General features: G+C 45.3%; 1 protein-coding gene across 2 annotated transcripts in view; it reads left to right on the forward strand.

Annotated features, from left to right (window-relative positions):
* Positions 1–23,078, forward strand: part of LOC103902879 (myosin heavy chain, skeletal muscle, adult) — a 220,772-nt gene that overhangs the window by 121,785 nt on the left and 75,909 nt on the right. For both annotated transcript variants that reach the window (XM_019473315.1, XM_019473314.1), the window contains exons 29-30: positions 2,202–2,398; positions 2,904–3,087. In XM_019473315.1, the coding sequence (XP_019328860.1) occupies positions 2,202–2,398; positions 2,904–3,087 (381 nt within the window). The remainder of the gene's footprint in view (positions 1–2,201; positions 2,399–2,903; positions 3,088–23,078) is intronic.

Genomic DNA, 23,078 nt, shown 5'->3' on the forward strand with positions numbered 1-23,078 from the left:
AGGAAGCTGATGCTTTAGCTGATGCTGAGGAAAGGTGTGACCAGCTCATCAAAACCAAAATCCAACTGGAAGCCAAAGTAAAGGAGGTGACCGAAAGGGCTGAGGATGAGGAGGAAATTAATGCTGAGCTGACAGCCAAGAAAAGAAAACTGGAGGATGAATGTTCAGAGCTGAAGAAAGATATTGATGACCTTGAGTTAACACTGGCCAAGGTTGAGAAGGAAAAACATGCCACAGAAAACAAGGTACACACATGGGGAGTCACATAAAGGCCAATACATCACTGACTCTCAGAGGCAGAGCCTGCTACCATACGACATGTTGGCTTTGGAAAATTTTGAGCTGGGCCTGTTCTGAGCATCCAAAGGATACATGAAACACCTGGCAAAACACTGCAAAGTAAAAAAGTCACTGCACCAGCAGACATGTTTTCTACCGAATTTTGACACTTGTTCATATTTGTAGGTGAAAAACCTCACAGAGGAGATGGCAGCCCTGGACGAGACCATCGCCAAGCTGACAAAAGAGAAGAAAGCCCTCCAAGAGGCCCATCAGCAGACACTGGATGACCTGCAGGCAGAAGAGGACAAAGTCAATACTCTGACCAAAGCTAAGACCAAGCTGGAGCAACAAGTGGATGATGTAAGCACACGTGTAGCTAAATGAACAAGAAAACTTTGTAGAGGAAAGCGTAGCCAGCAGAGCACTGATGGTCTTGCTCTTTGTAGCTGGAAGGGTCCCTGGAGCAAGAGAAGAAACTGCGCATGGACCTTGAGAGAGCTAAGAGGAAACTGGAAGGAGACCTGAAGCTGGCAAATGACAGCATAATGGATTTGGAAAATGATAAGCAGCAGCTGGATGAGAAACTGAAGAAGTAAGTGTGGCTGTGGGGCCCCTGAGTGCTGGGCTGGGGCACTTGTCTTTTTTCTTTGAGCTCTAACCCGCTTTGCTTTGCCCAAAGGAAAGACTTTGAAATCAGCCAGATCCAGAGCAAAATCGAGGATGAGCAACTTCTGGGCATACAGTTACAGAAGAAGATCAAGGAGCTGCAGGCAAGTCTCTCTTCCTTCTCTTCTGCCCTTCAGAAATACAGCAGGTAGGAGGAGGGCCCGGGTGTGAAGGGTCCGTAATGTTCCCCAGGCCCGTATTGAGGAACTGGAGGAGGAAATTGAGGCAGAGAGGACCTCTCGGGCAAAAGCAGAGAAGCATCGGGCTGACCTCTCCAGGGAGCTAGAGGAGATCAGCGAGCGCCTGGAGGAAGCAGGAGGGGCTACCATAATCTCATCTAGGCTCCCTTTCCCATGAAAGGTTGGACCAGACGACCTTTCAAGGTCCCTTCCAACCTGGACTGTTCTATGATCCTATGACTGGAGTTTCAAAGAAGAATTCATCTATCTCATAGCCTAGACTTCATCCTTCTGCTTCCCAAGAGACATTCAGGAGAGGACAGTGATATACCTGAGCACAGACACCATATACTAGTCATTCTGTAAGCTCGAGGCTTAAAGTGACCACTGGACTTAGTGTAAATATACAGTAAGACTAGTCAGGTATTGGACAAGGGGGCATGATGTATCTCATTTCTTGCCTCTAAGATAAATACTTTGGCATACTCAGAGATATGGATAGGTATCAGTGATTAGGATTCCATGAAAGAAATAAAATTTTGTTTAACTCAAAATATTTTTATGTGCATTTAATTATCAAGGTTAACACTTTTAAATAAGTCATAAAAAGATTCTTTTACTCATCTGAACTCTCCCAGGTGAATATTCGCGCCAGGTGGAGGAGAAAGATGTTCTGATTTCTCAGCTGTCAAGAGGCAAGCAGGCATTCACCCAACAGATTGAGGAACTCAAGAGGCACCTAGAGGAAGAGATTAAGGTGAGAAGGCTCTCCAAATTCTGTCTTATCCATTGGATTCCTCCTGTCTAGGAGGATCTTCAGATACGTATGAAATTACAGAATCAACGTGAAGAGAGGGAGAAAAAACGCACTAGGCAATTCAGTACAAGTCGTCCTATATTAGATTTGCTCCCCCTTCCCTGCAGTCTATCCATTAATTCTTTTGCAGATTCCCAGATCTTCCTCTCTCATTCAGTAGCTTGCCATCACTCACAGCAGAATAATCCAGTGTCCACCAACATTGGAGATTTCCCAGGGTATTTCCATTCATTGTCACACTACTATTTTTCCCCCAGGCCAAGAACGCCCTGGCCCACGCCTTGCAGTCTGCTCGCCACGACTGTGACTTGCTCCGGGAACAATATGAGGAGGAGCAGGAAGCCAAGGGGGAGCTGCAGCGCGCCCTGTCCAAGGCCAACAGCGAAGTGGCCCAGTGGAGAACCAAATACGAGACGGACGCTATTCAGCGCACGGAGGAGCTGGAGGAGGCAAAGTATGTGGGGAAAGTGGGGAAGAGAAAAAAAGGGGTAGACTAAGAAGGGAAATTTGAAGACACAACTATGCTATTGTCATAAAAAGTTAAAGCTGTGCTTTGGGGAAAGTGGGGAAGAGAAAAAAAGGGGTAGACTAAGAAGGGAAATTTGAAGACACAACTATGCTATTGTCATAAAAAGTTAAAGCTGTGCTTTGGGGCAGGGTAAGGGCTGAGGTAAAGTATATCCTCCAAAGGGTGTGCGTCAGGAAACATAGAGGAAAATATTCCCCTGACCCAGAGAATGGTACAGAAAACGTGTTGATGGTAGACACGGATGGCACACTGGTTGTTCAAGCCTGGGAATCAGAACGGGGAAGACTGGCTGGGAGAGGACTTGCACTGTCTGTGCATAGGATACAGACCCAATGAGTTGGTAAAACATCCTGTTGTGAAAAGCCCATCAGCCACACACCACAGCCTCCCCTTTGCTCTCAAAACATGAATTGTGCTTGCCACCTCCTAGGAAGAAGCTGGCACAGCGCCTGCAGGATGCAGAGGAACACGTTGAAGCTGTGAATGCCAAATGTGCCTCCCTGGAAAAGACAAAGCAGAGGCTGCAGAATGAAGTGGAGGACCTGATGATTGACGTGGAGCGGTCAAATGCTGCCTGCGCAGCTCTGGATAAGAAGCAGAAGAACTTTGACAAGGTCTTTTGGGCTCCAGGCCTGGGGTTCCCGAGCAGAGCATCCCCTCCTGATTGCCACATCCATATTCACACCCAGTTTCTCTTCAGATCCTGGCAGATTGGAAGCAGAAGTATGAGGAAACGCAGGCTGAGCTGGAAGCCTCCCAGAAGGAGTCTCGCTCTCTCAGCACGGAGCTGTTTAAGATGAAGAATGCCTATGAGGAGTCCTTGGACCACCTGGAAACGCTGAAGCGTGAGAACAAGAACCTGCAGCGTAAGTCCCTGGCCCTCTGCTCCTGGCAGGGCTTTCTCACAAGCTTGTCTACTGAGCATTCCACCTGTGCCTGTGCCTGCAGGTCTGCGAAGATGGCTGTCACCTCACTGAGGTCTTTTCAGATCCTGGCAGAATGCAGAATGAGAGGACCTGATGATTGACGTACGTTCACTGGTGTCTGCACTAAAAATATGAGCAATGGGGAAATATGGCTACAAACTGCTTGGTCCCCCTCTGTTCTGTCTTGGGAGCGCAGCCAGCTGAGATTTCCGGAAATATTCTGTAATTACCTAGAAAGCAAGCAGCAGCTTTATCGATGTTACAAATGTTTGTGTCCACTTGTCCAGGCCTCCCTGGAACATGAAGAGGGGAAGATCCTGCGCCTCCAGCTTGAGCTCAACCAGGTGAAGTCTGAGGTTGACAGGAAGATAGCAGAGAAAGATGAGGAGATCGACCAGATGAAGAGAAACCACCTCAGAATTGTGGAGTCCTTGCAGAGCAGCCTGGACGCTGAGATCAGGAGCAGGAATGAAGCCCTGCGGCTGAAGAAGAAGATGGAGGGAGACCTGAATGAAATGGAGATCCAGCTGAGCCATGCCAACCGCGTGGCTGCCGAGGCACAAAAGAACCTGAGAAACACACAGGCAGTGCTCAAGGTTTGTTAAGCTAAGGATGTGCATGTAGGTGTCTAGCTTGTCTAATATCAACAAAACATTGAATCATAGAACGGTTTGGGTTGAAAGGGACCTTCAAAGGTCATCTAGTCCATCTGTTCTGCCGTGGGCAAAGGACATCTTTTAGTCAATCAGACTGCTCAAAACCCCATCCAAACTGACCTTGAACACTTCCAATGATGGGGCATCCACAATGTCCTTTCACTGGATACCAGGGAGAAGAGATCAGCACCCCCCTCTTCACTTCCCCTCCTCAGGAAGCTGTTGAGGGCAATGAGGTCGCCCCTCAGCATCCTTCTTTCCAAACTAGACAAACCTTCTGCCTTCATCCGCTCCTCAGAGGACATACCTTCCAGCCCTTTCACCAGCTTTGTTGCCCTCCTCTAGATGCATTCAAGTACCTTAATATCCTTTTTAAATTGTGGGGCCAAGAACTGCACACAATACTCAAAGTGAGGCCACACAAAAGCTTAATGCAACAGGAATTCAGCTCCAACTGTGCCTTAGCTTTCCTGATCCTACCCCTGCACATCTAGGCAGCATCCCTATATTCTTCCCAGGATACATGTCTTTGGTTCCACTACCTATGCAGTTCCTTCTTACACTTTAGTTTGACCAGGAGATCCTTACTCAGCCATGTTGTTCTCCTGCCTTCCTTGCCTGATTGCTTACACATGGGAATTGAGAGCTCTTGCACTCTAAGAAAAATGTTCTTAAAGTGCCGCTAACTCTTTTCTGCTCCTTTTACCCTGAGGGCAGTTTCCCAGGGGGTCCCACCCAGTAATTCCTTAAACAACTGAAAGTCTGCTCTCCTAAAATTCAGGGTCTTGACCTGACTCTTCATCTGGCCCATATCCCTCAAGATTGTGAATACCACCAGGGCATGATCACTGCAGCCCAGGCTACCACCAACCTTGACATCTCTAATTAGGTCACGTCTGTGTTGGTAAGCAACAGGTCCAGTAACACTTCTCCTCTGGTTGGGCTGTCTATCCCCCCAATGAAGACATTATCCTTGATTCACTCCAGGAGTCTCCTGGACTGCTTACAGCTTGCTGTGCTGCTTTCCCAGCAGATGTCAGGGTGATTGAAGTCCCCCAGCAGGATCAGAGCCTGCAAGCGTGATGTTTCCTATAATTGAAGTAATAACACTTCATCAACAGGCTCCCCTTGGTCAGGTGGCCTCTAATAAACACCAGCCACGAGGTTTCCTTTGTTGGCTTGGCTTCTAATTTTTACTCATAAGCTCTCAACCTGGCTCATCACTGTTTTTCAAAGACAGCTCTGTGCAATCAATCCATTTTTTACACAGAGGGCAACCTGCCCGCCTCTCCTTCCTTGCCTGTCCCTTCTGAACAGTTTATAGCCACTGATTGCAGCACTCCACTTGTGTGATTCATCCCACCAAGTTTCAGTGACAGTGATTAGATCACAGCTTTCTAGCTGCACAGTGGCTTCGAATGCCTCCTGTTTGTTACCTATGCTACATGCATTGGTATAGAGACACTTCCTCTGGACTATCGACCATATCACCTTTTTAGAGGAATAAGAACAAACCCTAATTCCTTTGGAGCATTTCACAGATGTTTCCCTGTTGCTTCCTAATACATCAGCAGCCCCTGGCTCTTCTCTGTTACTCAAAACTCCATTTGCTTCCCCTGCTAAGTCTAGTTTAAAGCTCTGGCCAGCTTGTTGGTAAAGACCCTCTTGCCCCATGTGATCAGGTGAATTCCATCAGCTCCCAACAGACCAAGCTTCTCAAAAGGAGATCCATGATCATAGAAACCAAAACCTTGAATATGGCACCAGCTAGACAGCCAGGCATTCACCTGCTCAATTTTTCTTCTCCTTCCTGAACGCCTTCCTCTGACTGGGAGGATACAGAAAAAGACCACCTGTGCTTCAGATCCTTTTAACATTGCTCCAAGGGACATACAGTCTCTTGAAGGATATAAGTTGCCTTGTTGCAATATCATTAAAGCCTACATGGAATAATAGGAGCAGATGATAATCTGAAGGGTTCCACCAGGCTTGGCAGCCTCTCAGTGACGTCACAAATGTGAACTCCTTGTAGGCAGCAAACTTCTTGAGAGAAATTGTCTGGATGGTAAATGGGCGTTTTGGTGCCTCTCAGTGAAGAATCTCCGATTACTAATACCTTATGTGCTTTTCCAGTGGCACTCGTTCTAATGTGAGTGGGTGGTTAGATCAGCTTTACATGGTTGACTTTTCCTGGATCCTGTCAGTTACTCATGTGCTCTTCATTTTTCAACCCCAGAGCATCGTGTCTGTTATGTAGGGGCACTTCAGAGGATGGGGGAAGGTTCTTTCTTCTGCCACAAGCAGGGATAAAGGTCCAGTTTCCTTCATCTTGCAAGATACTTGTGCCAGTCAGCTGGAGTTTGAATTCAGGCTTACCTTCCCCTTGCACAGCCTTATATTTGGGCAGGGCTGTCACTCAGCCTCGGGCAGTGCGCAACACCATGTATTGATCTCCTGCTTACATCCTTAGATACTGTGCATATACTGAAATAATAATTCTGCATATAAGTATATATTATATCTATAAATATATATATTATATTGACATTATTATTATTAAATTGCCACTGTGCAACAGTGCTGTGCCACCTTATAATTTCTCTTTCCTCTGTTAAAGGATACCCAGATACACTTGGACGATGCTCAGAATTAGATAGATAAATCACTAGGATTGCATTAAGAGGAGGACCTAGGAGCAGGTGGCCATGGTGGAGCGCAGAGCAAACCTGTTGCAGGCTGAAATTGAGGAGCGCGAGGCCGAGCAGTTGGCCTTGAAGGGAGGCAAGAAACAAATCCAGAAGCTGGAGGCCAGAGTGCGTAGGGCTGGTATTTGTGCATGAGTGAACATGTCACGTTAAGCAGCCAGCAGGGAAGCTCCAAAGATGGGCTTCTCATTGCAGGTGCGGGAGCTGGAGGGGGAGGTTGATGCTGAGCAGAAGCGCAGCGCTGAAGCCGTGAAGGGTGTGCGCAAGTACGAGAGGAGGGTGAAGGAGCTGACCTACCAGGTAAGGCAGGAGGCCTCCTTGGGCTGACAGACCCTCTTCGCAGGAAGTAAAGATTTTTGCGCGTGATTGCCAAGGGGAATTGCTAACTGACACGGTGGGGAAACCAATTCACTCTCTTTCCTGCTTACCGACCACTCTAGTCTGAGGAGGACCGGAAGAATATTCTCAGGCTGCAGGATCTGGTGGACAAGCTGCAAATGAAGGTGAAATCCTACAAGAGACAATCTGAAGAGGCTGTAAGTATCACTCTGAGTGCTTGGCAAGAAACACTTTCCAAGTGGGTAGCGCGGTCATTAAGGAGGCGAATATAAGAAACTTGGAAAGTGCCACTGGTCAATAATGGAGGGCTTCAAGTTCTTTGAAATGCTTATAAATTAGCCCAGCCTTTGAGAATGAAATCAATGGGTGAATAAGAAGTTTAATGAGGAGGGCAAGTGCACATAACTCTTTTTTGCATCAGAACAACAAAGTAGTTTGTAAGAAGGAGTTCTTTTTAATAATACTGACAGTACAATATATTAAGAAGTTTTGAAAAGAACGTATTTTCGGAATTTTGAAACTCATATAGCTCTCTTCACGGAAGATGCCTGTGACCCTTGCAATTCAGAGAAGCTTGGTAGTTATGTGGAAGCAAATGACCTGCCAAAACTCCAGAACCCTGTGCCTAGGACCAGAAAACATGGCATAAGAAATCCTTCTGATTCCGCGTATGCTCATCTACTACAAGGAATGCCACATTTTGGATACGGCCAGGGAAATTTCAGCAGATAGAGGTGTGGGAGGTACACTCCCAAGCCACATTGTGCACTGCAGTTAGAATTGTGCAAGGAGCCTTTGCCTTTCCCTGGGCATGCTACAATCAGGGATGAACTGAGGGAAGTCCTGCAGCCCGTGAATTTATGAATGTCTGAGCATGGCTTCTCTGCTGCTGCAAACAGTCCAGTACAGACAAGGGCTTCTGGACTCAGATAAGGGGATTTGTGAGAGGGACGCTGAGGAGATCTCATGGACTGTCTCTTACAAATTCCTAACCCCACCTCAGGGTCTGCAGAGGTAGTTAAATATTTAATTCCAGTGCAAACAAAATCTGATTTCCAGCTGCCCAGTTTGCTTCCTTCCCACATTCCTGAGCAGAATTATGTTCAAACCTTGTTGTGCTCTGTCTACAATGGATCTTCTAAAAAGGGGAGGATGAGGAGGTCTGTGTGAGGCTTATGTGTAAGCAGTGGTGGGTGGGGGATGGAAGTTTGTGCCTTCCCCCGGGGAAGAGCCGCAGCCCCGCAAGGCCGAGGCGCAGGAGGAAAGAACCCCTGCCCTGGGCTCCTCACCACCGACTCCCTCTCCCCGCACAGGAGGAGCTGTCCAATGTCAACCTCTCCAAGTTCCGCAAGATCCAGCACGAGCTGGAGGAAGCCGAGGAGCGGGCTGACATTGCAGAGTCACAGGTCAACAAGCTCCGAGTGAAGAGCCGGGAGATTCATGGCAAGAAGATAGAAGAGGAAGAGTGAGGATGTCATGAGGCAGCAAAGTGACCTGAGGGCTGCACAAAATGTGAACCTCTTGGTCACTTTCTTCCTTAATTAGTCTTTGTAACCATGTCAATGTCTATAGAATAAAGACCGTAGATTCCTTTGCATACACAGCAGAAGCAGTGCTTTTGGTTGTTACAATTCAGTTCTGCAGTTACAAAAGTCTGGGACATTTTCAAATGAAACTACTGTTTCACTTTAACCCTTGGATAGCAGTAGAGCTTTAATTATCCCATCAGTTACAAAAGTCTGGGACATTTTCAAATGAAACTACTGTTTCACTTTAACCCTTGGATAGCAGTAGAGCTTTAATTATCCCATCTCCAGTATTTCTTCACTATTATATTACTGCATAAGGAATAACACTAATTTAATTCCCATACTGGCAAGAGGAGAGGATCAGGGCAAAGGCAGGATGAGTACCTTGTCTGTCCTGGCACAGCAAAATGTTTCTGCCTTGGGGAGTCCTCTTTCTAAATGAGTGCAATACACAGAGGGTCTCTTTTCTGGTCCCATTCTCACTTTGGCAAGTTGGATTTAGAGGCAAGTTGCCCCATTAAAAAAAATCTGTAGCCCCAAAGGCATCTGGTTGGCTCTGAGTCCTCATGGAGGAACTTATGCAAGGACTGAGGTGTTGCCTTCTTTAAACAAGGCAGGTGAAGGCCACAAACGCTAGTGAGTGGCATCTTATTGAGCAAAATTAAAGATCAGGCAGAGCTTTTTTTGTGGAAGAAGTTATTAACAATCAGTCCTAAAGCAAAACAAATAATGTATTTGCATAAGAAGACATTGCAGTTCCTTACTTTCTCTGTTAGTCAGAATAGCCAATATTAAGAGAGAATGTTCCGGTTGTAAATGAAACAGATTGATGAACAGATTGGTACAAGTAAGTGAACAAGAGTACTCACTATGGGATAAACCTCAACCAATGTAACATGTAGAGCCACCAGAACAAGCTAGGAACTGCTGCAGTACTCTATAGTGTTTTCTGGTATTGAAATATTAATATAAGACCATAATAATTTTTTGTGCCAAGGAATAATGTGGAGTTATGTATAAATAACTAAAGCTATAACTATAACTAAAGGGGGAGTAAAGCTGAAGGAACTCATTTTGATCATGTAAGATAAGACTTCAAGTGGGAATAATTCTGGGAACATTAAAGCTTTAAAGAAATCACAAAATCTAGCACTTTATGGAGGAGAAAAACATAGATGAGAATGCAAACTGTGTCCTACCTGACTGACTCTTGCAGCAATGGATGAGTAGAAATGTAGCTACTAACTGCATCTTGGCTGGACAGAGAAGAAACAAGTCATCCACACAATGTGTGCTGGTCTGAAGTTTTAAACAAATGACAGCCTGTTTCCTGCAAGGCAAGAAGCAGTACTTAAAATACGGAACAGCCATTCTGGCAGCGCTGGACCCTGGTGCATCATGTAGCTGCTAAGGGCAGATTCTACAAGCAGATGTCAGGAATGGTAAAGGAGACTTGTCTCTCTCTCACTACAGGGACACCTATGGGTCCCTCGAGGTTCCTGGCTAGCTCTACACTCCTACATTTCCAGGGAGTACTTCAGGAAGCTGTGAAGTTGCTGGGGAAGGGAGCTGGAGCTGTTGGAGGGCAGGAGGGGAGGAGACAGCAGGAAGGAAGCCTTTTGCGCTGACCACAGCAGTCAGTGTGTTTGCAGCAACAGCATTCAGGATTAGGAGGTCCTCCTTCTCCCAAGCACGCTGACGTTTACACCCAAGGAATCCTCCTATGTTATAACTAAATATGGAATTACTTTGCTAGGCAGCAGCTAAATATATTTAAGGAAAAGATGACACCCTGTGTTGACTCTTGTGTCCCTGTAAGTGATGCTCTTGAGAGACAGCATCTTTATGTGTGAAGCTGTGAGAGCTGCATCAATGCCAGCGATATCTGGGCACCAAAGAAGGAAAAACCCCCCTCTCCTCTCTCCCTTCCCATCCCAGTATGCTCCCAAGAAATAGGTGGGTTTCTTTCTTTTCAGACAAAACCTTTGTTTCCACACCCTGAAAGGAAGCAAAAGGATTTTGTTTGTACTAAAGCATATTTCTTTAAACGAACAAACAAACAAACAATACCAAACGCAAAAGCTTAATTCCAAAGTCAGCGTATTGCAACTGTGGCTCAGTAAAAGTATGGAGAAGTACTTTGAGCTCCATGGGCACCTTTTTGAACCTGCTGACTGACTAGCAAATACCACAACAACTTTGGGGACCATATTTTGATGCCTAAAATCCCTGTTCCTCTTGGACAATATTACAATGACCATCCAAAACGAACAACCTGGCCCAGCTGTGGAAGAATCGTGATGGACTTGAGGCACTTGAAAATGTTAGGGCTCTTCTCTCACCTGTAAGAAAGTATGGCTTGAGAATTTGTTCCTAAACGCTCAACTGATGAAAGGTAACATTGCAGGTTCCTTAAATGATAACATCTTGGTCCGCTTATTGACTTCAAACTGCATGTGTGGGAAACGGAGAGAAGTCCCTGTGGGAAATGGAGAGAAGTCCCACACATTGCACTGGGCTGACCTGGCCTTGCCACCGGCCATCCCGGAAAGCATGATCGGAGACTTCTTGGAATCAGAGTGGAATATTAATGGGAGGGGTAAGGAAAACTAATTTCTCCTCACTTTGTGATTTCTGACTTAGATGGAGGACAGGAGTCATTTTGCATTGACACACTATTTCTGGAGTCAGACTGCCTGTGACCTGATAAGTGCTGATGCAAAGGTAACTGATCTTGGGAAAAACATGGGTCCATAATAGGCATAAAGGAACATCTCTAAGAGAAGGTTTAAAATAGATGCAGCTGATAAGCTCCACTAGAGCTGCTGCTGCATGTGGACTATAGAGTTCTCTGACCTTAAACAGCTTGGGCATGAATGAGCGTGGTGTGTCTCCTGAGCACAAAAGCATCAGCCCTATAAGAGGCACTAAGACATGGAGAGAGTATTAGTGACCCGCGGGAAGAAGTTCCTTACAGACACTTCTTGTCAACAATGCCAGATTCAGCTTTCCAGTTCTCCAAGCACTTCCAAACCATACACTCAGGACCCAGAAACATTGCCTTGACCAAAATGTGCATTCTTCCCCAGTGACAGAAAATGAGAGGAACAGTGAAAGAAAGAGAAAGGAGGAAAGAAAGAAAAAGAGAAAGGAAGAAAGGAAGAGAACAGCCAAGTTAACATCATCTAGCTGTTGGTACCTGACACTGGACTTCGAGTCTGCTGCTTTTCATCATTTGCTAGTTACAACATCAACCCTCTTCAAGTAGTTGGGTCACAGTGCAGGTAGCTGCTGTTCCTAGGAGCAGAATAGTGGCCTCAGTGGCCAGAGGTGTGACAAGAAGAACACAGGGATGCAGGGAACTTGCTTGGGAGTGATTGTCACAGCTGTACCTACACTCCAGAAGGGAGATCCACACTGCTCTTGTGAACCCACTGTCCACCCACCCATTTCATGCCCGTTGCCTTAGTACCTCAATGCCTGTCTCACTGGGTAAAAGAGTGCCTTGGGAAACAGATCTGTTTTCTGAACGTCTGCTTTGTCCTGGCACTGCAGGAGGGGCAGGCAGGCAGGCTGTGCCTAATGCCTCCTCACACCCCAAGTCCTTGTGAGCGATGGTGCCAAAAGAAATGGCTGAAAACACTGAAGGGAGGTGCACCCTGGGAAAGCAGAGGTACTGGTGGGGACTGGGAAGGTGGGTAGAGTGTGGGACGCTCCTGGGAGAGCTGAAAGATTCCTTACTCTGAGTAGTGTACTCACCCACACTGCACACTGAGGCCTGCAGTGGATGCTATTTTATAAGCAGGTAACTCTTTGAGATACAGTTAGTGTGAATGTGACCTTCATGTCAACAACTATAAGGCACAGAGCAGAGAGGTCATGGTCCTTCTCCTCACAGCTCCAACCTGCTCACAGCATTGGCATAAGTATATCCCCCAGGGCAACTACACTCTATCCCAGCCAATAGACAGGAATCCCTGTGTGAGCTAACAAAGAATTGAAATTCACATTTTAATGAAGGCAAATCCCATCCTGGGCTGCATCTATAATGGCATTACTAGCAGACTTAGAGATGTGATCATCCCACTCTATTCAGCACTTGTCAGGCCGCACGTGGAGTACTGTGTCCAGTTCTGATCTCCACAATTCAAGAAAGACGTGGGCAGACTGGAGAGGGTCCAAAGGAGGACCATAAAGATGATCAAAGGACTGGAGAACATGCCCTGTGAGGAAAGACTGAAGGAGTTAGGTCTTTTCTCCCTGGAGAAGAGATGGCTTAGCAGGGGACCTCATCACAGCTTTCCAGTACTTAAAGGGTGCTACAAAGACGATGGAGTCTCTCTCCTTACAAGGAGCCACGTGGAAAGGACAAGCGGTAACTGGTGCAAGTTGCACTGGGAGAGGTTTCATCTTGATGTAAGAAAGACATTCTTACAGTGGGAAAATCATTCACTGGAACAACCTCCCCAGGGAAATGGGTGGAGTCCCCATCACTGGAGATTTCCATGATGCAACTGGACAGGATGCTAGATAATCTCATCTAGGCTCCCTTTCCCATGAAAGGCTGGGCCAGATGATGTGTTGAGGTCCCTTCCAGCCTGGGTTGTTCTACAATTCTATGATTTTTGAGACTTTTCATATAGAAGGTTGTGTCAAAAGAGATGCAATGTTTGTATAACTTCCATTTATATCCTCAAAAGAGTCAGGCTTGAAAATGAAGCTGATATACTTCCATACAAAGATGTTTACATTTCTACTGTAGATGAATCATACCTCATCATCTTTTTTTTCTCCTCTCACTACAAGCTGGTTGTTTGCTGTTTATAATATTGAACTCTGAACACTGATTTCTGTCATTTCTGCTTCACTCTCCAACATCTCAGACATTTCCCAACATCCTCTTCTTCCCATTGACTTCTCAGTCTTTCCACCCTACTCATCTTCTGTGCAACTGGAGATCCAGTGTGTGGTGGAAAAAGTATCCTCTATATCACCTTCATCTTATTTAAAACACTGCTCAGATGTCATTCTCTCAGGTTTGCTGTGGTGGTAGGAGGAGGATAATTAGCTAACTCTGGTGCACTTTCAAGAACTGCTTATCCTAACATCCCAGGTCATAGATTTTTACCTTCCTGTCCACTGCTCAGTGAAATGGTACCTTCCCCTTAACTGCAGATTATCTGTCACTGTAACTTTTCAGGAAGACACTTGGAATCTACACTGAAAAAGGATGGCACCACCTTTACAAAAATGCAACTTCCAACATTCCATACGAGAAGTAACCACTTTGATTTCCATGAATTGAAGCAAGATCACAAGTATACCAAGCACTAAGAATAGAGGGACAGCCATTCCCTGTCAATACAAAAAATTTTTCATACAAAAAAACTCCAACAACTCCCCCCAACCTTCACCAGCAACACTATCCTGGGGCTTATGCTCTAGCTCCATGGATTTTAGCTTGCATTTCTCATAGCCCATGCAATGAACATCCTGAACTGCTTTTCATCCTAGAGGATGCGTTCAAGCCCCTCATTAGTTATAATCATTAGGAACTTTCTATGAGAGGTCAGCTCATGTTTCCCATTTTTTTTTTTTCTGCACCAGCATGGAATTCTCTATTAGCGATGCCAGAGCAGATCTCTAAAACATGTTCCCTTACCAGGCAACACATCGTACCAGCCACAGTATGGCACACAAACAGCCTGCAAGAAATACAAAAAGATTCCCTCACGTTAATTTAATCTGACCTAACTCTTACTGATTTTTATATGCAAAGTATGTCCTTACCATTACCACGGTCCAGTACTCAGCTGCATCTTAGCAGAAGGGTAGGGATAAGAAGTTTTGCTCTAGTAGATTAGAGCATCGGCATTTCGTTTCAGCTTGTGCTAGCATTCCTGGGAGCTCTCGTTTTACACAGAGGGCAGCAGAAATGCTGCTGCAGCAGAAGCTGTGTATTCGCTGTCAGACAGTTAATTGGGGTCCACAGGGTGTACTGATGCCTCCAGCATGCCCTGCTCATACTGAGACCGTGGCCAACAACAGCACTTGCAAGCTGCAAATCCCATGGGGAACATTTTTGAATAAAATAATCTGGTGTATCAGATACTCCAAAGAAGCACAAAAATCAATTTAACTGGAAATGTTGGTATGTGTGTCTGTGTTATCTGTGAGCTTTTTAATGTAGCTTATTACATAGCAGATGTGTCTCTGCATGTCTGAGTCTTTCAGTGTTTGCTACAACATTTCTGACAGCTTCAATATTTAACCTTGAAAGTGACAAAAACTGTCATTGAAGAGTGATCCCATTAACTGCATCATTGGGACTAATCTGTTCCAATGTGAGAAAAGGTTCTAAAAGATGATCCAAATGGTCTCATCTCAAGCATCAATATAAGTCTATGTATTTATATGCCTATTATAAGCATTTTATGAGCAGAAGACCTGCATGAGAGAATGCATAAGAAACAGTAACAATTGAAGTATAAAAAGATCACTAAAGGAAAACAAGCAGAAAAGCTAAACAGTTTGTGCTGTTTTTTACTTCAGAAGGGAGGAAGTTTCCAGAAAGAACATCTATTAATAGAAAAAAATGTGAGGAACCCTGTTAACCTAAGATCTTAGTTGGATACTTCAGGTTGTAAGAGAAAATAATGTATTGAACAGTAACACATCTGTTGCAGCAAATTTTATATACCGAGGAATATTTTTAAAAAAACAAAACAAACAGGTTGAATTGTTGTAGAAGTGACTTGTTGTTTAAATCATGCTTAGTACCAAGGGAATAAAATGTTGTACCTGTGTTATTAGACTTTTAAAATTTTCCTGATTGTACGGAAGTAGATCTGTCAGTCTGACATCTGCATAAGACAAATTGGTAGAAACCACAACAAGAACAGAATTTGAAAGCGAAAGCCGTGTCTCGCAATACATTTGACTTCAAGAGAATCAGCAGGGACATGGATAAGAATGATCTAGTCAATACAGTATGAAGAGATTTTGAAAAGTATACACATGCTCCCACATGACATGGGCAAAAGTTGCTTTGACTGGAAAGAAATATTTACCTTGTGAATTAAAAGACAGGACACGAAATGTGGAAACAAATGCTTAGCTGAGGTGGGAAGCCACCAGCAGAGTCCCATAAAGATGTGAGTTAGGACCTGTGCAGTTCAGCATATATATAAATGGCCTGGAAAAAAAGGGCTTCAAAAAATGACAAAATCATGGTAAGACCTGCTGGTGACACTAAAATTGCACGGAATGTGATGACACAGAATAATTGGATGATTGTCTAACAGGTCAGCTGAAATTTAGGTTAGTGGTATTTAACATTTATAAACTAATCATTTCTCTACATCTTGAAAAATTGTTTATTCATGAAAAAGATCTTGGTATATTTATGATGGTTCTCTGAATTGTCAGGCCAAAAGCAGATTTGACAACACAGATGTAAAAATAGGAGTTTTTACGGAAGACACTGATGACAGATCAGAATATATCATTATGGTATAAATCCTTCATGTGCCCAAAGCTTGAATATTGAATTTAGTTTTGGTAACCAAATCCCAAAAAGGTGCAGATAAGGGTCTCAAGTAATATCAGAGACAGAGAACTGCTCCCATAAAAGGACGTCTTCAGATGGAAGAATAGAGGATTGAGGTAGGATGTGATAGACATCTATAAAATCAACAGTTGTGTGGAGAAGGGGAAGATAAGTAGATTGTGTCATATGTAGATACGAAGCAACCAGCAGCAAGTAAACTTAATGCCTTTCTGCATTTCTTTGTCAGCTGCTACATGAGGGAACAGCACATAAATTTTCCTGTGCTATCTGGCACACATAAAACAGCACCTCATGTGACAGTTCACAGTGCTAAACTGCACCGTCTCTGGGATACACAACGGCCTATATCCTGACAGCCTATGGCCCAGCTATACACCCAGGAGACCATCCTTCAAGCACACTGCCTCCTCACAGTGGTTACTCCACAGCAACATCTACATTGTCTTTGTACCCAAGAGAGCACATCTTGGGCACAGCAGCATGTGGTGCAACCTTGGTAACGCCACTACTGTGGCTCTTGAGAAGTGGCCTCTGGGCATGGTATACTGTCTTCTTTCTATGCATGGGCTGCAGGACACTGGTGTGACAACTGTTCCACAGCTCTCTGGATTTCCACAGCCTTGATCTTTATTGCACACAGTGTGCACATGACTTTTCTGCCGCTTCACTCACAAGCACACCAGCATTCACTGTAAAAGGGGCTATTTCCCAAACAAATCCTAGCTTCTGCTTAGCACTTCTTGTATCACCTTGCTGCCTACTTATCTACTGCTTTCCATAGAGAGCCAATGACATTGAGGATTTGATTCCAGACCAGTTTCATGCAGTGGCCTAAGGCCAGGCTAGCAGTGGCCTTGATGGCCTGGTTGCCAGCAGCAACACAACTCAGACCTCTGTTATTAAGGAAAAGTACCAAGCAGTGAGATTACAGACCTGCCATGAGCAACACAAGGTACTCTCCATGGAAATGTGAGTTCTCCTTTGGAGCCTAGGAATGTCTCTCTCACAACAACCTGTGTTGAGCTAACTGGATGAGCAAGTTCACCATAAGCCTGCTGCTGGCTGACATCTTGCAGACCACGCTTTTTCCTGTGGTCTGTGTGAGTTTGTCAGGAGCTTCACTTAGAAAGGGTTCCCCCACTATGGGATATACTCCTACACTTGCAGCACTGTTGCTTTGTTCTTGTAAATAAATGAAAGGCTTTTTGTTATCTTATTTTATATGGCCTTTGTTCATTATAGAAAATTCATGGATGATGCAACTAGGTAGAATAGCTAAATTTATGATAACGATGCTTTGTGTTGTCTGATCAACTTCTTCCAGAGATAGGTCAACATCACCTTCCTCCGAGAATGTCTGCAATTGCAGAGTGCCACAGTGTGTGGTGGTGATAGCACACATCCCCTCCTTCCCTGAGTCATATAAAGTTACCAAAACAGGCAATGCCCCTTCAACAAGGCATGACAGGCCAAGGTTGCACATACCTTTCATTTTCTAGCCACAAGGTACTAGTGAGTTCTTACCACAACTGGTGGCTTGTGGCACTTACATCATTATCTGAGGTATTGCAGAAAGAGGTGTAAACAGTGGGATAAGATCCTCCAGAATATTTGTTTGCCAATTTCTACCCCTTCTACCAATGGCCTTGGTTCCAAGGATGGGAGATGAGTGGTAATGCAGCATATGCAAATATATGGCTCAGGCAAGAACAAACCTTACACTACAAAGAACAGTGCACTGGAGATGTGCAAGTGAAAAGTGCTTACCCTGCCCAGGTTATACTTAAACGCTCTTCTTCTTCTTTCAGGATACAGTCTCTTTTGCATCCACACTAAACACAAACACCTTAATCCCTCCCCCACACAAGACATTAGCCCCTAACTTATACATACATACATGGTTCCTCCCCTGGCAAGACATAGCATCTGATTCCCATTCAAACAAAACACTACTGTTCACCAATCCCTGACAACCTTTAAGATTAATCATATTCTACCCCTTGGAGTTATCTCAGGGCTGGAAGTTATATTTAGGAAGTCCAAGGCCCAGGCATATGTAGTGAAAGCCCCCTATCAAAACTATAAGTAAACTTTCATGATAACAAAGGCAGTTCCTTACTGCTGCCAAATCTCTCTGCCTGCCTGTAGGCAAAAAGACAGAAGTTTCCCTACATCCCCTATTGTGGTTGAACCTCATCCTCATTAAAATTTACAACAGACTGCCTAAATGATCCAGAATGGCAAGGAATTCCCAGTGAGGTTGGAGAAGATTCTCCTACCAGTCATGCCATTCTTCAATGCCTCTGTGAATCGTGAGAGGATCTATGTGCTGCCCACTGAAAACTCCTTTTGCTGGATTGCCTGAAGTGCAGTGCTCCTTTTGGGACCTATTGTGGCCAATACAGTGGCCAGGCCAGAGTTCAACATTCTGTGGGGCCATATGACAAGGTGGGGAGAACTTTTGTTCTAGTGGAACCAATACCTTGAGGTGACACCTGCCCAGTGTGAAAGAATCCTCTTTAGAAAGTTACCATTGTTTACTAGGTATTGCATTTCAATTCATTTTCAATACTCCATAAAATATCAAGGGGTGAAAAAGCATTTAACTACATTTCCAACCTAATTTAAAAAAAATCTTCAGGAAGGATTTCCAGAGCTGCCTTTACACCATGCACACACCATGCATGGGCTGGAGCAAGGCCTAGGAATGACAAGGTCTGGGGAAGGAATGACTGTACAGAAGGTTGGGGAACGTGCTCTGGCCTTCAGCAAGAGGTAATGCTCTGCAACAGAGTCTGCACTACAAGGAAAAGTGGAAGAAAGGCAGTTTGTCAAAGGTAGGCCAAGACAGACTAACCTGTCATCTTCCTCAGATAAGATGCCCAATTGTCCAGGCAAAGGAGCTGTGACATTTCTGATCTAGCTGGACTAGAACAGCTAGGCTCTTGAACAATGCCAGCAGGTAAACTGCTGTTAAGGTGGAAAACAGTCAGGTATTGAGCATTATGAGGTGGGGAAAGGAATGTTTCCCTACTGGACAGCCAGCCTGCCAGCTGACCACCTTCAGCTGGCAGGGCTGCAGGGGCTTTTGCTGCTCAAAATATTCTGGCAGTGTCTGAGATAACAAGTGAATGACAAACAAATTTGGAAAGTTCCTCTGGCTGACCTGGGTGGGAAGGCACAAACCTCACTATTCCTTTTCTGTGGTAGCCACATGTGTTACTTGCTCAGCGCTGACAAGGAGGAAGCTTGATGGAAAGCAAATTCATCAAAATAAAAAGGAGAGGAACCAACAAAAATGGCATGTTTGTGATCAAAGTGTCCAGCCCAATATGCTCTGAGAGAACTATCGGTAAAAAACTTTGGCATAGGGTAGCCAAACTTGTTCATTTGGGACATTTCCCAGGTTCACATGAAGAGAACAAACACTCAAAGGGAAAACCCCAGTAAAATGTAATTTCTAGAGTGAAATTCAGACACATTTGCACACAGAGCTCACCCTCAGGTGGCAGTGCAGGTTGCAGGAGAGGTGGGAGGGCATTTGTTTCAAGGCAGTAGAAGATGTAGAATGTGTGTGCAGGCACCGCTACACATTTCCACACAGCCTCAGACACCAGCGAGGCTCTCAGCTGCTGCCAGGGAGACACTGCTCTGGGCTGGCCTTTGGGTTGACCCAGAGAAACTGCCATGTCCTGACATGCCTGTTGCCACCAGCTGACACGCAGCAGCAAGGCAGGTAGGTCCCCCCTCAGGGTCAGCACCTAGCCAAGAGGCCATGCCATGGAGATCCTGGAGCCCAGGTGCTGCTGCTCCGGAGCCAGGGCAGGCTCTGGTCCCTGGGAAGGAGGACACCTCTCTGTTTGCATGGGCAGGCAGGCTGAGCGCAGGCAGCGTCAGATGCAGCCACTGCTTGTGGCTCTGGGCAGAGCCTGCACATGGGAGGCAAAGCGCTCCATGCACCTGTCCCATGGCTGTTGAGCCACAGTCTCAGATGCTCACTGGGTTCAGATGCTGAAGTGTGACCACAGCACAGCTGGGCCTGCTTGCAGCTGAGCAAATCCCACTCACGGGCTGCTACGGGCAGTGGGGACACACCAGCAGGGATTTCAGCAAAGCTGCTGGGGCCAGGACTAGCTGGGGCCCTCTTCTTGTGTGGGCAAGGCAGCTCATGCCATGCCCAGTGATACTGGCTCCAGGCTGCAGCTGGTTTAGAATTTGGCAAGTCATCCATGTGAAGTGCATGAGACAGAGCGCCCAGGGAGGCAACACGCCATGGGATTGCTTTGTAAGGATCTGTCCCACCTGAAAGCAAGTGGGTGGCTTGCCAGTGCCCCTTGGGGACTGGGCACGGACGCTATGCAGGCGCATCATGGAGAGAAGAGGAGCCGAATGACTGGGAATGATGGCAGGCCTGAGACATGTCCAGCTGCCTTTGGGGGTGTTGAGGTGCCAGCAAAGTGACATATCAGACAGAGGCAGGAGCAAGTACGGTGGCAGGAATGTGTGGCAGCTGGGCAGACACGGTCACCCTGCAGCACATTGCCCTGGGCCTGGAGCTGAGCAGGGGTTTGGTGAGCAGCTCCTGTATGGGGTCAGTTGAAGCTCAAGGATGTCTTGTCCCTCCAATAGGTTTGGCTGAGATTGTACAGAGTATTTCTGAGCAGGTGTCATCAGGGTTTTATACAGTGCCACTACCGTTATACCAGCAGTTTCCAAACGTCAGCTGATGCACTCAGCATCATCTTGCCTCTTTGTGAAGCCTACAGCTCTCCTGTGACCTCCACTGATGCTCTGAACTCTGTCTCTCAGGCATTCTTGCTGACGAGCTCACATCCTACCTCAGAACTGGTATCGGAGGGTACTATTTACTCCAGCGTCACACAGCTCACATGGATCAAACATCAAGTTATCATTTCAGTTTTCATTTTAGCCTTCAGTACACACACATTCCAAGAAAAACAGAATTTTGCTTCTAGGAAACTATTTGTGCCTTATTTATGCCAGCATACTCTTCAGACACGGTGATTGTCAATACCCCAGTTCCTGGGAAATACAAAAAATTACCTACTTTCTTATCCCAGAGATTGCAGTCAGATCAATACCTTAATAAGAATCACAAAATTTTTACATGTCCTCATTTCAAGCTGGAAGTAATGTGCCCATGTCTGGGATTCTAAATTTCTTGACATGAACTTGTTCCAGTTTCTTGCAAATATAATCTCAGTGTCGACTTCTCTGAATCTGTAATGGTTATATTTATGAACAATTCCATGCATTTTTGCCCTAAAATAATTACTGTTTTTCATCTCATCTATAACCTTATTCTTTATGTTTTCTTTTTGTCATTTACAGCAGGAAGCTCACTTATAGCTCTCCAGCAGCAATACCCGCTCTCCTTTTTTCTTCTTTCTTTTCGTTTTAATTTAAGACACACTGTAGGCCTCAGAGTTGTGGAAATAACTTTGTGAACTGGGTATAAGCAGGTGTAGTGACATTCTGGGGCAAGAATTTTGCAAAATTACTTCACCTATGGATCCGATCAGACCTCCACTGCCAGGGCTGGCTGAAGACATTCCCATGTGCACTGGCCCATCATTGTACCTGTAGTGGCTGAGTCTTTTTTAGTGTCAACAACAACTGGGTCTTCTGGGAGATTTAAAACAATAATGCTGCTAGATATAGCCCTATCTGTTCATTTCAGTCAGATCTCCATGTTCTTTACCATGCTGAAACTGTATAACTGTGATTTTCTTTTTTTTTTTTTTTTAACCAGGTCACAAAATAGAGAACTTTTGCTATGGAATACATTAGGTTTTGCACCAGAGTGGCATACATGTCCCTCTGGTATACAACTACCCAACTCCAAGAAATGGACAAATTCATAGAATAAAATTTAGTTTTAGATGTAAAATACAAAGACACCATCACCGGCTCAGAAAGCCTCCAAGCAACAAATCAGAGGGGCTGTGGGAGTATTCTCAGCACGATCACTACACACTTGCTACGTTCACATATTTTAACTGGGAATCTTCTCTTGGCAAGTGTCAGAGACAAGATCCTGGGCTAGGAAGATCTTGATACAGATATTCTTATGTTCATTCCCATAACATGAACAACCACTAGGACTCAAATGTGACGGGGGAGTTTCACGGGGTCAGAGACAGGCATTCCTGAGACATTTCCTTTTACTTCCACAGTTCAAACTGCACTAAAATGTGGCCTCTCACTCTCAGACTCTTCAATAATCATGGAACATGGGGGAGAAGCAGCTGTATCATAAAGTGTGGCAGAAAGTGAGGCAGCTGCCTGATCTGGCTCTAGGTGGCAATTGGCTCTAGGTGGCCCTGCTTGCGCAGGGGAGTTGACCAGATGACCTCCAGAGGTCCCTTCCAACCTCAGCCACTCTGTCATTCTGTAATTCTGTGATCTTCTTCTCAAGAAGGATCTATTTTCAGTATGCCTGAATTGCCTCTCCTCCATGGGGAATATCAGCACTCCAGTGCTTTGTCCAAGCCACACTGCTGTGCAGGACAGTCTGTATCCAGAGATGTCTTTCAATCTACCTCTTCTCTTTCAGCTGTGCTGTGTTTTGCTTCCAGCGTTGGTGGAGTCTAGCCCTGCAGAGATGGATGGAAACAAGAATGGCAGAAAAATAATGGTTGGCAGGAACTACTTCATTTTTTGTTTCGTTCATTAGATATTTTGGGAATGGGTGGCAGAAGCACCCTATTGTGACTGGCCCAGATGCTCCTTGCATCCTTAGCATAGACTACCTCAGGAGAGGGTATTTCAAGGACCCAAAAGGGTACCGGTGGCCTTTTGGTATAGCTGCCTTGGAAACGGAGGAAATTAAACAGCTGTCCACCTTGCCTGGTCTCTC

This window comes from Aptenodytes forsteri, unplaced genomic scaffold, assembly GCF_000699145.1.
Source record: "Aptenodytes forsteri isolate BGI_AS27 unplaced genomic scaffold, ASM69914v1 Scaffold311, whole genome shotgun sequence".
Taxonomy (NCBI): domain Eukaryota; kingdom Metazoa; phylum Chordata; class Aves; order Sphenisciformes; family Spheniscidae; genus Aptenodytes; species Aptenodytes forsteri.